Source organism: Perissodus microlepis, chromosome 12, assembly GCF_051167445.1.
Source record: "Perissodus microlepis isolate ML-2025 ecotype Zambia chromosome 12, ASM5116744v1, whole genome shotgun sequence".
NCBI lineage: Eukaryota > Metazoa > Chordata > Actinopteri > Cichliformes > Cichlidae > Perissodus > Perissodus microlepis.
This window is the reverse complement of record NC_140472.1, coordinates 18,803,628-18,817,870: the sequence shown is the minus strand read 5'-3', so window position 1 is coordinate 18,817,870 and position 14,243 is coordinate 18,803,628. Positions and strand designations below refer to the sequence as shown.

Genomic DNA, 14,243 nt, shown 5'->3' with positions numbered 1-14,243 from the left:
CGGCTGGGTCATCTGGGAAAGGCTGTCTGTAACAGCCGATAGGCCAGGGTAGATCACTGAAGATATGTCTAGTATGCAGCAAAAAGTGTATGCTTGAACAACAAAAATTAAATAAATAAATAAAATAAATGATTCTGAACTCCAAAAGCATAATCATAATCAAAAAACCATACAAGCTAGACGCCAGAGATGAAAGACGCATTAAACATTGATGATAAAACTGTATAGTGACATATATTTTCTGTAAAAGTTGACACTAAAGACAACACTGCATCTGTGCCTCATTCTTTTTCACATCACCCACAAACATTTCCTGGAGAAACCAATGATGTTCCTACACCAAGCCACAGCTTGGTGTCAAGCTACATTTACACATACGCCGTCTGACAGCACCTTAGTCACTTTTATGAAAACCACATTTGCAAAATATCTTGATGATCAAAGCTTCGTGAGATTTACAGGCAAAGCAAAGGCATCATATAGTCATTTAATAGTTAATAACAGGTTAATGACAGGCTGAGTGTGTGGTGGCTATCAATGATATATCAAAAAAAGTGTGTCCCTATTATGATTGGTTTGTAGCCTGAGGTTTGTATTAACTTGTAATTATGTTACCATGCATTTCAGGTCACAGAGTAACCAAAAAGTCACGTAATCAGCAGTAATTGCACATGACAAATTGCTTAGTTTTTGAGTGATGACCCTAATACTTATGGTTTTTGTCAGGTTTGCCAGCATTTCCTCCAGCATGATCTAGATCACATTTAAAGTCATAGTAGAATAGTTACCAGTAACTATGTGTATTGGTTTTAAAACAGGCCTGATTGTGGTGACTGTAAACAGAAACCATCCAGTGGCTTCTGACACAGTTTGTAGAACTCCTGACTTTAAGCAAACTCTTTCACATTTATATGTGGGCAGGTTACAAACACAGTTCAGCTTTAAAGGTAAAATCTCTGACCAACATTTCATTGTTACTCATTGACAGGGTTTCAGGTAATCTGTGCTTTAAGGGTTTCCCCACAGCCCTACACTGTTTCAACATTTTAAAAAATTACTAATACTCAATTCCTCTCATGCTTCCTGTTAAGTTGTGAATCTTCTTGCAGCGTGGGAAATAATTATTTGATCCCCTTCTGAATCCTCAGTCTCAGATATTTCATCTGAAGTAGTTTTATTTTTGCAGTGAGTCATACATAAAAGTTATAAACTGATTTGTGTGTCACTGAGTGAATTATGTATTTGGACCCCACACTGACTCATTACTTGGTGGAGAAACCCGTGTCAACAACCACAGCAGTAAAACACTTCTTGTAGTTGCTCACTAGATTCTCACACACTCTAAGCTTCAGCTCCCACCACAGATTTTCAAAAACACTAAGGTCTGAAGACTGGCTAGACCACTCCATCACCTTAATGTGCTTCTTCTTTAGCCATTCCTTTGTGGACTTGGTGGTATGTTTTGGGTTATTGTCCTGCTGAAGGACCCATCCATGACCCGTCTTCAGTGTGTCCTGTAGCTTGACTGTGGGAACATGCCTACAGGGGGATTGCGGATGCTGGAAGATTGGGGTGTAGTGTGTTACCAAAAGTGTTCTTGGTGACTGTGGTCCCAGCTGCTTTCAGATCATTATTAAGCTCCTCCCGTGTAGTTTTGGGCTCCATCCTCTTTCTTCCATTTCAGAATAATGGTAACTTCTTGCCGAGCTTCTTCCTGGTGGTCTCGTAGAGCATTCCAGTCTGTGTGCAGGTCTACAATCTGGTCCCTGATCCGCTTTGACAGCTCTTTGGTCTTGTCCACGGTGGTGGAAAGATTCGAATGAAAGACTGAATCCGTATACAAGTGTGCTTTACACACATAACAAGTTGAGTCAGGAGTATCTGAAATTGATCGACTGTAATGTGGCACACAGCCCATCTATAGGAGCCAGAATTCTGATTGTATTGTAGGGCAGCGGTCCCCAACCTTTTTTGCGCCACGGACCAGTTTATGCCCGACAATATTTTCACGGACCGGCCTTTAAGGTGTCGCGGATAAATACAACAAAATAAAACTAGTACCGGTACCGGAAAAAAGAAAATTTATTCATAACACACGTGAAAAGACCCAGGAAAACCGAGTAAACGATAAAAACGATAACAAAATAACGCTGAAAACCGATAAAAACCCTGAAAACTATACATTTCACACCTGAGCCTCAACTCTCGCGGCCCGGTACCAAACGACTCACGGACCGGTACCGGTCCGAGGCCCGGGGGTTGGGGACCGCTGTTGTAGGGGATAAAATACCGATTTCACTCAGTGACATGCAAATCAGTTTATAACTTCATGTTTCGTATTGTGTTGAAATTCTGTCTCTCTTAATTAAAATACAACTACCATAGAAATTAGAGACTGTTCCTTTCTGTTAAAGTGTGTATGCAAGTGTTTTGAGTGTATATCTTTTTAAGTATAACTTTCACCCCACCGTACTCAAACATAGCCTCAAACATGCTGTGAAAAAAGAGGCTTCTTTGTTCTTGTGCAGTGACCGGTATGATACCATTGCACCATATACAATATATGCAAGTAAAATATTGATGAAATAACTGGTATTTCACAGTAAACCACAGATATTTCACATTTAACTCACAGTATAAAAGTTTTCCCTGAAGCCTCAGTGGGCAGAACTCTAGAAAAACAATTGAACTTCAGATCAGAAATAGTTGAGAGTCTCTAACTCTCTAACCAGCATTTCATTGTGACTCACTGCCAGTGTTTTGAGAAATCTACTTGTGTCTTCTCACAGCCCTACACTGCTTCAGCAGAATGTCACTGAGATATAGGAACTCATCCGGCCCACGATTTACCAAAAATTCACTGGTTATTGTAATGTGTGAAGTACAAAAGGAAGGTGATAAAGTTTTCTCACTGCTTGGCTGTACAAACTAAGACAATTAAACTCCACTGAGAAGTCAGTGAGACTCACAAACAGCCATATCAAGGACGATTTAATCTACTTCACCACCAAATAAAAGTGTTTTAGTTCCAGAGTATTTTTATTATTATTAATATTATTTCATGACCAATAATATTTAAGGTGTGGAAAACAATGAGTATACAAAAGTGCACAGACATTTATCGGAGAAGCCAATGATAATCTGACACGACAAATGTCACCTTGACCTTCAGCCCAGTTTGGGTGAGACCTGTTAGGTGGTCATTGTGTGAGTTTGACTAAATTCTCGCTAATGGCGTAGGAGGAGTGATTCTTGTGAAGTGTGAACAAGTGGAACGATGGATTCCTCGGCATGCACGAGCTCATCGGTCCTTCAGCCAGATGGGTGAATAAAAATCCCCAGACTCTTAAATTCCTGTTGTGATATCTCTTAGGTTAAAAATGTTATGAGTGTTTATCTCTGTCTCATCTTTGTGGTTTTAAAGTTTAGACTCAAAATTAGGCTCAAACACAGTGTGCAAATATTTCATGTGGTTCTATTGGTGTGCAGAGGCGGAGGTGATACCGTTGGATCAGATACAGGTGCAAATAAAATGTTAGTGACATAACTGGAATTGTCAGTGAAATGCGGATGCACAACAGACATTAAAATTCTTTTAGTTTATTAAAGCTGTGAAAAGAAAGGATTTTGGCCTCACATGTTATTCAAACCTCGCTCCCCCACAACAACATTTTCTGACAAAATTAACACATTTTACTAACAATGGCTTTGTTCCTTTCTTGCCCTTTTTATTCTTGATATTTCTTGCTTCACATTTTCCCAAACAATGAAAACTGGCCTTGAGAGAGAAGTCTATCTTTTCCTTGGCAAACAGCTTGATGTACAGGGTGGGCCATTTATATGGATACATCGTAATAAAATGGGAACGGTTGGTGATATTAAAGTCCTGTTTGTGGCACATTAGTATATGTGAGGGGGCAAACTCCTCAAGATGGGTGGTGACCATGGTGGCCATTTAGAAGTCGGCCATCTTGGATACAACTTTTGTTTTTTCAATAGGAAGAGGGCCATGTGACACATTAAACTTATTGGTAATGTCACAAGAAAAACAATGGTGTGCTTGGTTTCATCGTAACTTTATTCTTTCATGAGTTATTTACAAGTTTCTGACCACTTATAAAATGTGTTCAATGTGCTGCCCATTGTGTTGGATTGTCAATGCAACCCTCTTCTCCAACTCTTCACACACTGATAGCAACACCGCAGGAGAAATGCCAGCACAGGCATCCAGTATCCGTAGTTTCAGGTGCTGCACATCTCGTATCTTCACACCATAGACAATTGCCTTCAGATGACCCCAAAGATAAAAGTCTAAGGGGGTCAGATCGGGAGACCTTGGGGGCCATTGATGAAGAATGGACCCACTATCGTTGTACCCCATATGCCACACCCAACCATCACTTCTGTTGTTCCAACAGTCTTGGAGGGATCCATCCAATGTGGGTTAGTGTCAGACCAATAGCGGTGGTTTTGTTTGTTTCACCATTCACATAAAAGTTTGCCTCATCACTGAACAAAATCTTCTGCGTGAACTGAGGGTCCTGTTCCAATTTTTGTTTTGCCCATTCTGCAAATTCTGTGTGCCGATCTGGGTCATCCTCGTTGAGATGCTGCAGTAGCTGGAGTTTGTAAGGGTGCCATTTGTGAGTAGCTAATATCGCCGAAGGGATGTTCGACTAATGCCACTCTTCAGTGACATGCGGCGAGTGCTACGCTGTGGGCTCTTGCTGAATGAAGCTAGGACAGCCACTGATGTTTCTTCATTAGTGACAGTTTTCTTGCGTCCACATTTTGGCAAATCCAACACTGAACCAGTTTCACAAAACTTAGCAAGGGGTTAAGTTCTGGTGTTAACCTCTTCGACATGTCAATGGCTGTGAACAAAGAGAAACTTGTAAATAACTTATGAAAGAATAAAGTTACGTTGAAACCAAGCACACCATTGTTTTTCTTGTGACATTACCAATAAGTTTGATGTGTCACATGGCCCTCTTCCTGTTGAAAAAACAAAAGTTGTATCCAAGATGGCCGACTTCTAAATGGCCACCATGGTCACCACCCATCTTGAGGAGTTTGCCCCTCACATATACTAATGTGCCACAAACAGGACTTTAATATCACCAACCATTCCCATGTTATTACGGTGTATCCATATACAATAAACTGGAAGGCTGCTATAGATTTTTCATCACCAGAAACACATTGCTTAGCACAGTTTTAACTGATGTTAGTGTTGTCTGTGCATTTGTTTTTACAGTTTCCCAAATGTATATCTCATTGCAGATAAGAAATGAGTACATTTTCAGTAAGTGATTGTTTGTTTGAAAAGCACAGCCTCCAAATACAAATTAAGCCTCAATTTTTGAGAAATTCGAGAGTGAATCAGAGAACTAACTTTAATGGATCTTGTTTAATCTCAGAAACAAAGGAAAGCAGCAACAAAAGTCAAACTTTTACAACTACAACTACATTCATAGCACTCATACATGACATAACATAAATTGTTGTACAGTATCTGCGAATACAGATTGTGTGATTGGCTGAGCTTCACCCTGTCTTACTCTGTATTGTGGTCAGTTACACTTATTGAAGTGTTGCAGCATGAAACTATAATGCGTTGTTATATTATAATTAGAGTGAGTGCTCTTGACCATCCTTTGTTTAACTTTTAATTAAGATATCAAGAAAGCAAGTCAAAACTTGTGTCTGTTCCAACAACAGACACAAGTTGTTTCCTTCTTGTTTTAGTGTTTTACCAGTCAAATCAGGCTTTCTATAACCATCCAACCATGCAGGAGTGCCGCAAGAATCAGAAAGTGATCTGCAAATGCATGCACCACTTTGTGTTCCTTGATGCATGAAAGTATGTCATGCAATTGTTTTTAATTTATTTTATTTTAGTAAAACACTTAATATACAGGTAATGCTTTGAGTCTAATGTATAATACATGGTCATTTTTACAGCTGGAATATACATATTTCATTCACAGTAAAGACATATTTTACATTGATTGCACATTTTTAAACATTATTTTTGTTGTCCAGTGAACCAACTGACTGAAACAGTTTGGTGTGATTTTTGCACATCTAGATGTGTGTAGAGGCTCGTCCATCCATAGAGCTGGACCTGGACAGGTAACGGCTGGTGGTACGACCTTCATCTCCCATTGCATTCTCCATCTTTGAAAGCAGAGAGCTCTTAAACTTACGCCTGAAGTCGTTGCCCATGAAAACGTACAACACAGGATTGAGGAAACTGTTTGCTGCTGCCAAAGCAGTGCCTGCTTTGAGTCCGATCTTCAAAATGGTGAGGTTGTGGTGGTGGGGGTTCAGCTCAAGTAGGATGAACACGTGGTACGGAAGCCAGCAGATGAAGAACCCAACAATCAGAGCAGTCATCACCTTGAATGGTTTGGTGTTTTTGGCCATCCTGTTGGTTCGAAGCTTGAGGATGATGATAGAGTAGCAGATGGTAATGATGATGAAAGGGATAACAAAGCCAGCGATGAAACGGCTCACTGCGACAAACTTGTGACCGTGTTGGTGTGTGTAACTGTTCAAGCAAATCATCCGACCTAGGTGTTCCTTAACATCCCGAAAAATCATAGAGGGAATGCTAACTGCGATGGCGAGCAACCACGCCATGACAACAGCAACTAATGCCTTTCTAACAGTGCGCTGGTTCTGAGCCCAAACTGGAAACATGACTGAAACACAGCGGTCGACACTGATGAGGACAAGGACGAAGATGCTGCTGAACATGTTGAGGAACATAACTGACGGGATAAACTTGCACAAAAAACTGCCAAAAATCCAGTCCTCAGTCACCGTGTAGGCAATGGTGAATGGGATGAGGGAGCAGAACATAAAGTCAGAGAACGCAAGGCTCAGGTACCATATGGTGTTGACTGTTTTCTTCATCTTGAAGCCAGAAATCCAGATGACCAAAACATTCCCACAGGTGCCCAGCAGGAAAATGATCACATTAATTATGACTAAAGTCACACAGGAACCTTCACATTTTGGCTTGTGCTGAAAAACTGGCTCTTCATGTGTAGTGATATTGGAGGAATCATTATAAGTGTAGGACGTATTTTCAGAATAGTCATAGTCCCAATTTTCTATATAATCCATTTCTTCTAAGGGTGAAAATATGTTTGGAATTTCTGTGAAAACAAACAAACAAACATTTAATTTAAACAAATGTTTCCCATTTTAATTTTAATCTGAATAAACATCTTTGTGTATAACTGCATATAATTAAACAACAACAACATACCTGCAGCAACAACTGTTCTCTGCTGGTGATGATCGTGTCCAGTGCACAGTACCAACTGAGCTGAGATAATGCTTGCAGAGGTATAAGAAACAGCATGCAACCAAAGTCAGCTGACAGGGTGGTTTCTCAACACTTCCATCTCCTAATTTCACTACTGCATTTTGTAGTCTTGCACTTTAATAGCTCTGAGGCATTTGATTGTTTTTTGTGGATGTTTTTCTTCTTCTTTTCTTTTCTTTTCTTTTCTTTTCTTTTCTTTTCTTTGCTTTTTTCAACCTAAACAATTTTTTACTTTTTTATATATCAAATTACTGATGACTGATCGTAGTCCTAGAAACCGCAGCATTAGGCTGTTATTAGCTATTACTTATTATTATTACCCATATGATCAGGGGGCAAGGTTAAATATTAATATCCTACTTCAGCAAAGGTTATTATTCTCTTCTTCTGGCACGTGAATAACAAAAGTCTTGAATTTACCACACATGGTTTTGTGACTTGGCTTTGATGGTTCTGTCTCTGACAGCTGCACACATTTGGCCAGATGTGGAAGGGAAGCAAGCCAGAGCACATTGTTTATTTAAGCTTTGGTCAACATGATTTTAATTTGATATTGCAACGCCAACCTCTGATGCAGATGATTCAACTAATGCGCACAAAGTGCAGCAGCTGTTGTAAACACACGTCTGTTATCATTTTAATGACTGAATTAGCTCTCAATGGTTGTCCTGCTGCATGGAGCCATAATCACGGAGGCAGACGCAGCCGTTCCTTAACGTTCTGGGTTTCTCCTGACCGCGAGGAAACAGCTGCAAGAAGAAGAAACACAGATGGCAAAGTTGCTCAGTGTAGAAATGCTGTGATGAGTGAGGAGGACGGCAGTGCGCTCAGACATATTTTTTGCATATCCTTTTTGCATATCCTTTTTGCAAGGATTTTTTGCATATCCTTTTTGCATATCAAACTTCCACTTTTCTACAAGATAATTCACTGATTGGGTCCATCAGGCAGAGAGGTGATCCAACGAGAAATGTGAAGGTGTTTTAAACTTTCTAACAAATTGAGGAAACCAATTTGTTTGTAGCTCACATTTTTTTAACATGAGTTCTTATTTTGCATGACCAAAGCCAGACACTGAAACAAGCTTTTATAGGTTACATATTTGGCTCATAGTGTTATGTAAGCTGTTATATTTATTGATTACTTGTGAATTTATGAATTTAGCACTCACATTATGAAACACACTCATGGTTTATTTACAGTACTTTTATCTAAAAACAACACACAAACACAGGCCGCTCCTCTTACTTTGCCGTCATGAGATAACATGGTAGATAGCAACAAGTAACAAACTTAGTTTTGGAAATATTATGTGCAGATTGCTTAGCTGACCTCATGATGCATTTCAGCAAAACTACTTTAACTCAGAACGACTCTGCAGGACAGATGTGTTGGTGAAGATAAGGTTAAAAAATAACCACGCACGTATAAACAGTAAAACACACAGTAACCACATTTTGCTTTGCTGCACCGTGCATGTGAGAAAACACAACTTCCTGCCTCATGAAGCAGATGTGTTACACTTTCATAAAGGACAGGAGATTATAGTTCCTACTTTCACTAATCATGCAGATATTTAACTGTTTGGATTTTAAAGGGTCACTTTGATAAGGGTGATAGCATTTAAAGCATTAAAGGAATATCATAAAAACATATGTTAAAAATTGTCAATAAAGATAATACTGCAGGTTCTGTAGAGTTTGGTGCCATTAGTTCTGCTTTATACAGAAAGGGGAGAGAGAGAGGTTGTTGTTGTTTTTCTCGAGGGTGTCAAAGCTAAAAATGATGCAGTGCACTGGGTTCAGAACTATGGCACAGTGAAAATGAGGAGGTTGTCCTTCACCAACCTATGCTCTTAAAGCATCCTTAGCTGTAGCAAGGCACTGCGATATACATGGCCTTGGTTTGCAAGGTCTCTAGTGGAAGAGTTCACGGATTAGAAATAAGCTATACACAGCAATAATCTACAAACCGGATTCCAAAAAAGTTGGGACACAAAACAAATTGTGAATAAAAACTGAATGCAATGATGTGGAGATGGCAAATGTCAATATTTTATTCAGAATAGAACATAGATGACAGATCAAAAGTTCAATCCGAGAAAATGTATCATTTGAAAGGAAAAATATGTTGATTCAAAATTTCACGGTGTCAACAAATCCCAAAAAAGTTGGGACAAGTAGCAATAAGAGGCTGGAAAAAGTAAATTTGAGCATAATGAAGAGCTGGAAGACCAATTAACACTAATTAGGTTAATTGGCAACATGATTGGGTATAAAAAGAGCTTCTCAGAGTGGCAGTGTCTCTCAGAAGCCAAGATGGGTAGAGGATCACCAATTCCCACAATGTTGCGCAGAAAGATAGTGGAGTTATCATCATCAACTGTGCATAACATCATCCGAAGATTCAGAGAATCTGGAACAATCTCTGTGCGTAAGGGTCAAGGGCGTAAACCCATACTGGATGCCCGTGATCTCCGGGCCCTTAAACGACACTGCACCACAAACAGGAATGCTACTGTAAAGGAAATCACAGAATGGGCTCAGGAATACTTCCAGAAACCATTGTCAGTGAACACAATCCACCGTGCCATCCGCCGTTGCCAGCTGAAACTCTACAGTGCAAAGAAGAAGCCATTTCTAAGCAAGATCCACAAGCTCAGGCGTTTTCACTGGGCCAGGGTTCATTTAAAATGGAGTGTGGCAAAATGGAAGACTGTTCTGTGGTCAGACGAGTCACGATTCAAAGTTCTTTTTGGAAATGTGGGACGCCATGTCATCCGGACCAAAGAGGACAAGGACAACCCAAGTTGTTATCAACGCTCAGTTCAGAAGCCTGCATCTCTGATGGTATGGGGTTGCATGAGTGCGTGTGGCATGGGCAGCTTGCATGTCTGGAAAGGCACCATCAATGCAGAAAAATATATTCAGGTTCTAGAACAACATATGCTCCCATCCAGACGTCATCTCTTCCAGGGAAAACCCTGCATTTTTCAACAAGATTATGCCAGACCACATTCTGCATCAATCACAACATCATGGCTGCGTAGGAGAAGGATCCGGGTACTGAAATGGCCAGTCTGCAGTCCAGATCTTTCACCTATAGAGAACATTTGGCGCATCATAAAGAGGAAGGTGCGACAAAGAAGGCCCAAGACGATAATACAGTTAGAGGCCTGTATTAGACAAGAATGGGAGAGCATTCCTATTTCTAAACTTGAGAAACTGGTCTCCTCGGTCCCCAGACGTCTGTTGAGTGTTGTAAGAAGAAGGGGAGATGCCACACAGTGGTGAAAATGGCCTTGTCCCAACTTTTTTGGGATTTGTTGACACCATGACATTTTGAATCACCATATTTTTCCCTTAAAATTATAACTTTTCTCAGTTTAAACTTTTGTTCCGTGATTTATGTTCTATTCTGAATAAAATATTGACATTTGCCATCTCCACATCATTGCATTCAGTTTTTATTCACAATTTGTTTAGTGTCCCAACTTTTTTGGAATCCGGTTTGTATATTACTTTCATTATTAACGTCTCAGCTGCCCAAACATAGTCTGGTGCAGGTTATGCCTTGGTATTTGGAATACATTTTACAGCTGTAAAACCATAAATATGGATTTTTTTTGTTCAATTTCAGTGTTTTTAATTTTTTTTTTTAATATTAAATATTACTGAACTGTGTTTTAACACTGTTTCTCTCTTGTTTTTACTTTTCGGGCTTTCTTTGTGAATCAAATATTCTAAAAAACATCTACAAAATAACATCTTTAATATTAATTCATATACTGTACAACATAACATTTTACTATCTCCCCGCTGAGATGCTGTTGTTTTACACTGATGAGTTAAAATGATAAAAAAGTGCACTCATGCACTCATACATGTGTTTTGTTTTGGGTTTTTTTGTTACATTTTCTGCGAAAGGCCCAGAGATTGTACCTTAGAGCTGATATTTTAAGAATAGGTTTCTATTGAGCAATCGTTGAGTTAACCCTGTGTCATTCTGAGAGGAAATGTACATGAGCAAACTGGTCATGTGTAACTCTGGCATTGAGCCACAAGTGGAATTTTTTATCCACAACATGCGACCACAGCAGCACCGAAAATGGAGCAGCTCTTTGCCCAGACTTCTTTTGTGTTTGGCAGACTCCGTGGTTTTGTTGTGCAGCCTGATCGTTCTACTTCAGCTCCCCCTGAAAGCTTGCTGGAGAGTTAATTCAACAATAAAATGAGAACAAGCGAGGTTCAACATGTGGGTATGTGCTCCTCTAAAAATAAAAAAAATAACATCACTGCAATTTCCTAATTCGAGTGAGTCAAGTGATGAACTTGATCACAAATTTAAGGAAATGAAAGTTACTATTTCATATCTTCTGACATCAATACTTAAAAAAACTTCCTTCATTACATCCTGATTGCCATGGTAATACTGATACCAATGAAAATGATTAACTGTGTAGATTTCCACAGTAGGTACTCGGGCTGATTTTAAGCTTCAAACACACTTTTTCTTCTTCCAAACCCTTCTCCCCTCATAGCCGGAGGGTCCTCTGCTGTACAGTGTCAGCTTTCACTCGTGCTCGTGGGCCATCTGAATTGTATTTTGAAGTAACTTGAGTGTTATTACTGCTTTGCTCTCTACTGCTTGAAATCCATTTTACACATTAGAGTCTAGCAGAGATTCACCCGTCACTGGCATAAATCTGCTTACCTTAGACTAAAGTGGGATGATTGTTGAGTCACAGTACTGCAAATAGATGCTGTGGTAAACTGATCTGTAGAACAAAGCGTGCCATTAACCTCAGGATGTGATTTTTTCAGTTATCAGTTTATCACACAGCACATCCTCAGATACCTGTTAAGTCTTTTTTTAGAACAGTCTATCAGGCAGGAACTAACCATCATAATGGACACATTTAGAGACTCAGCTTCGCCAAATAGTATAGCTGCTGAGAATAGCAAGGCACTGATACAACCTACAACCTGTATGCTGAATAAACATGCGATTGGACTTAGACGGGCCATTTCGTTCATGCAAACCGCCGATTTGTGTTCAGGTCTACTGAGGTACTGAGGTTATTTGTCCTTGTTTAACTCAGATAGACTCAGACAATTGCCTCTCAAAGTGAAAAAGGTATCTTGATAGCACTGTGACAGAGACTTGGAAAAAGAGACTTGGTTGTTTTGGAGTCCTTAAACATGCCAAATGAGTCAACAGAGATAATCTGAATCACAGGAAGCTTTCTGACATGATAAACCCCTTACCCACATTCCCGGTACACCGAGCAGAGATGAGCAAATGTCAAAGATTTATTTGCATACGTATGTTGGCGCTCTCAGGTCTGACTGGCTGCCCCTGTGGCTCATTAGAGGCCATCATCAACGCAGCTGCAAGTTAAGTAGTCCAGTCAATCACCTGATTAAAGCTCACTCCTGACTGCAGAAGCACTGATTGACTCTTCCTGTAAAGAGGGAGCTTTTGTCTTCCCACTGTTGGGTTTTGGTCTGCGATATTACAGAGCATCTTTTCTTTCAGTGTAAACTACCACAAGGTTTCAGTTGTTAGGAAATGGAACTATATAAACAAAAGCAACTAGAATTTATATCCAGTTACAATGCACTAACTGTTTTTTTTGCTTTTTGTTTTATAGGAGCTCAGCGGACACACCCGTCTGTGGTTATCATTAAAATATCTGCCTGGACTGTTGTGAAATTCAGGTTGTTAAGGTCCCAGTAGGCCTCGTGTGTTTTGTTATGTGGGTGTGCGATATTGCTCTCTCCCTCTGACTCTGTGGCTTGCATGAGTCTTGTCTTAACTAACTATTGTATCCCTCCCTCCAACACTCCATGTTAAATTGCACTCTGTTACATTAAAACAGTGCAGAAATATGCAGGGCTCGCTCTAAATGTTTAAGGCTAAGATATCAGTCATGACTTCGGGACAGAGCCAAAGCTTTGGCAGCACACTCGGAGCAACAATGTGTTGCTTATGCCAACTTCACCCGCTGCACTGCAATTCAAATGAATTATGCTCCTGGCAGCAACTTTTCTCAACTTATCAAAATAAGACACGCTTTTTTCGGTTTGAAATAATGATGCAATTTGCAGTAAAATGCCTGCTGGAAACTTCAGTAAATCACAGCTGCATGAGTAAATAATTTGTGCTCCGAAAAGGAATCTTTGACAAATATACATCCAAAAAGGAAATTCCAAAAATACAGTCTTCAACCACCTCATGTATTTCTTTTTTATTTTATATATTTTACTCAGAATACAGGAAATAGATGCAGTGATTTATTAATACTCATGCAAACATAAATGGAATTACAGTATATAAGTTTAAAAAAGAGTATTTGGTGTGAAATGTATTCTTTTTTGTAATTCTTTAAGTAGTTACTTCTTCAGGCCTCTTGAAGGACATTTAAAGTTCATTTTTTATGCTGGCTGCTTTTTGTGGTGTAAAGATGATCACACACTGCTTCATGTTGTGAAGCACAAAAGAGAATAACAGGTTAGTAGGATACCAGTCCATAACGTCAGTGAACTGAACATGGATCAACTGAAGCGCCACATCAGGTCCTGTTTCTGGTCTTTTTCTCCCATTTCTTAAGGACATGACTTTCAGACACTATTCATCTGCTGGAGATCGTTTTGTAAGCCATACACATCTACTTTTGTCCTCATCTTGTCCAGTTTCCCTTTTAGTAAACCCAACAGCAGCATTTTAATGCAGAGCAAATGTATTGCACTGTTACAGAGCATTAGTAAATCTGGACCTAGAATAAAACCCACTGGTTACCCGTCTGAAAAAATAATAGATTAGTTGGACTAATGAAAAACCCATTAAGATAAATATTATTTTTAAATATGACACTTGTTTGATCTTTTGTTCAAATGTACTT

The 14,243-nt window shown here is 39.5% G+C and overlaps 1 protein-coding gene across 1 annotated transcript; it reads right to left on the bottom strand.

The window, feature by feature from the left end:
• Nucleotides 1–5,440: 5,440 nt before the first annotated feature.
• On the bottom strand, nt 5,441–7,348 carry cmklr1 (chemokine-like receptor 1). Its single transcript, XM_084947405.1, has 2 exons — nt 7,280–7,348; nt 5,441–7,166 (listed from the first exon to the last, which is right to left on the bottom strand). Exon 2 carries the CDS (start codon nt 7,132–7,134, stop codon nt 6,088–6,090), a length of 1,047 nt encoding a protein of 348 aa, XP_084803531.1. The 5' UTR covers nt 7,135–7,166; nt 7,280–7,348; the 3' UTR covers nt 5,441–6,087.
• Between the last annotated feature and the right edge of the window lie 6,895 nt (nt 7,349–14,243).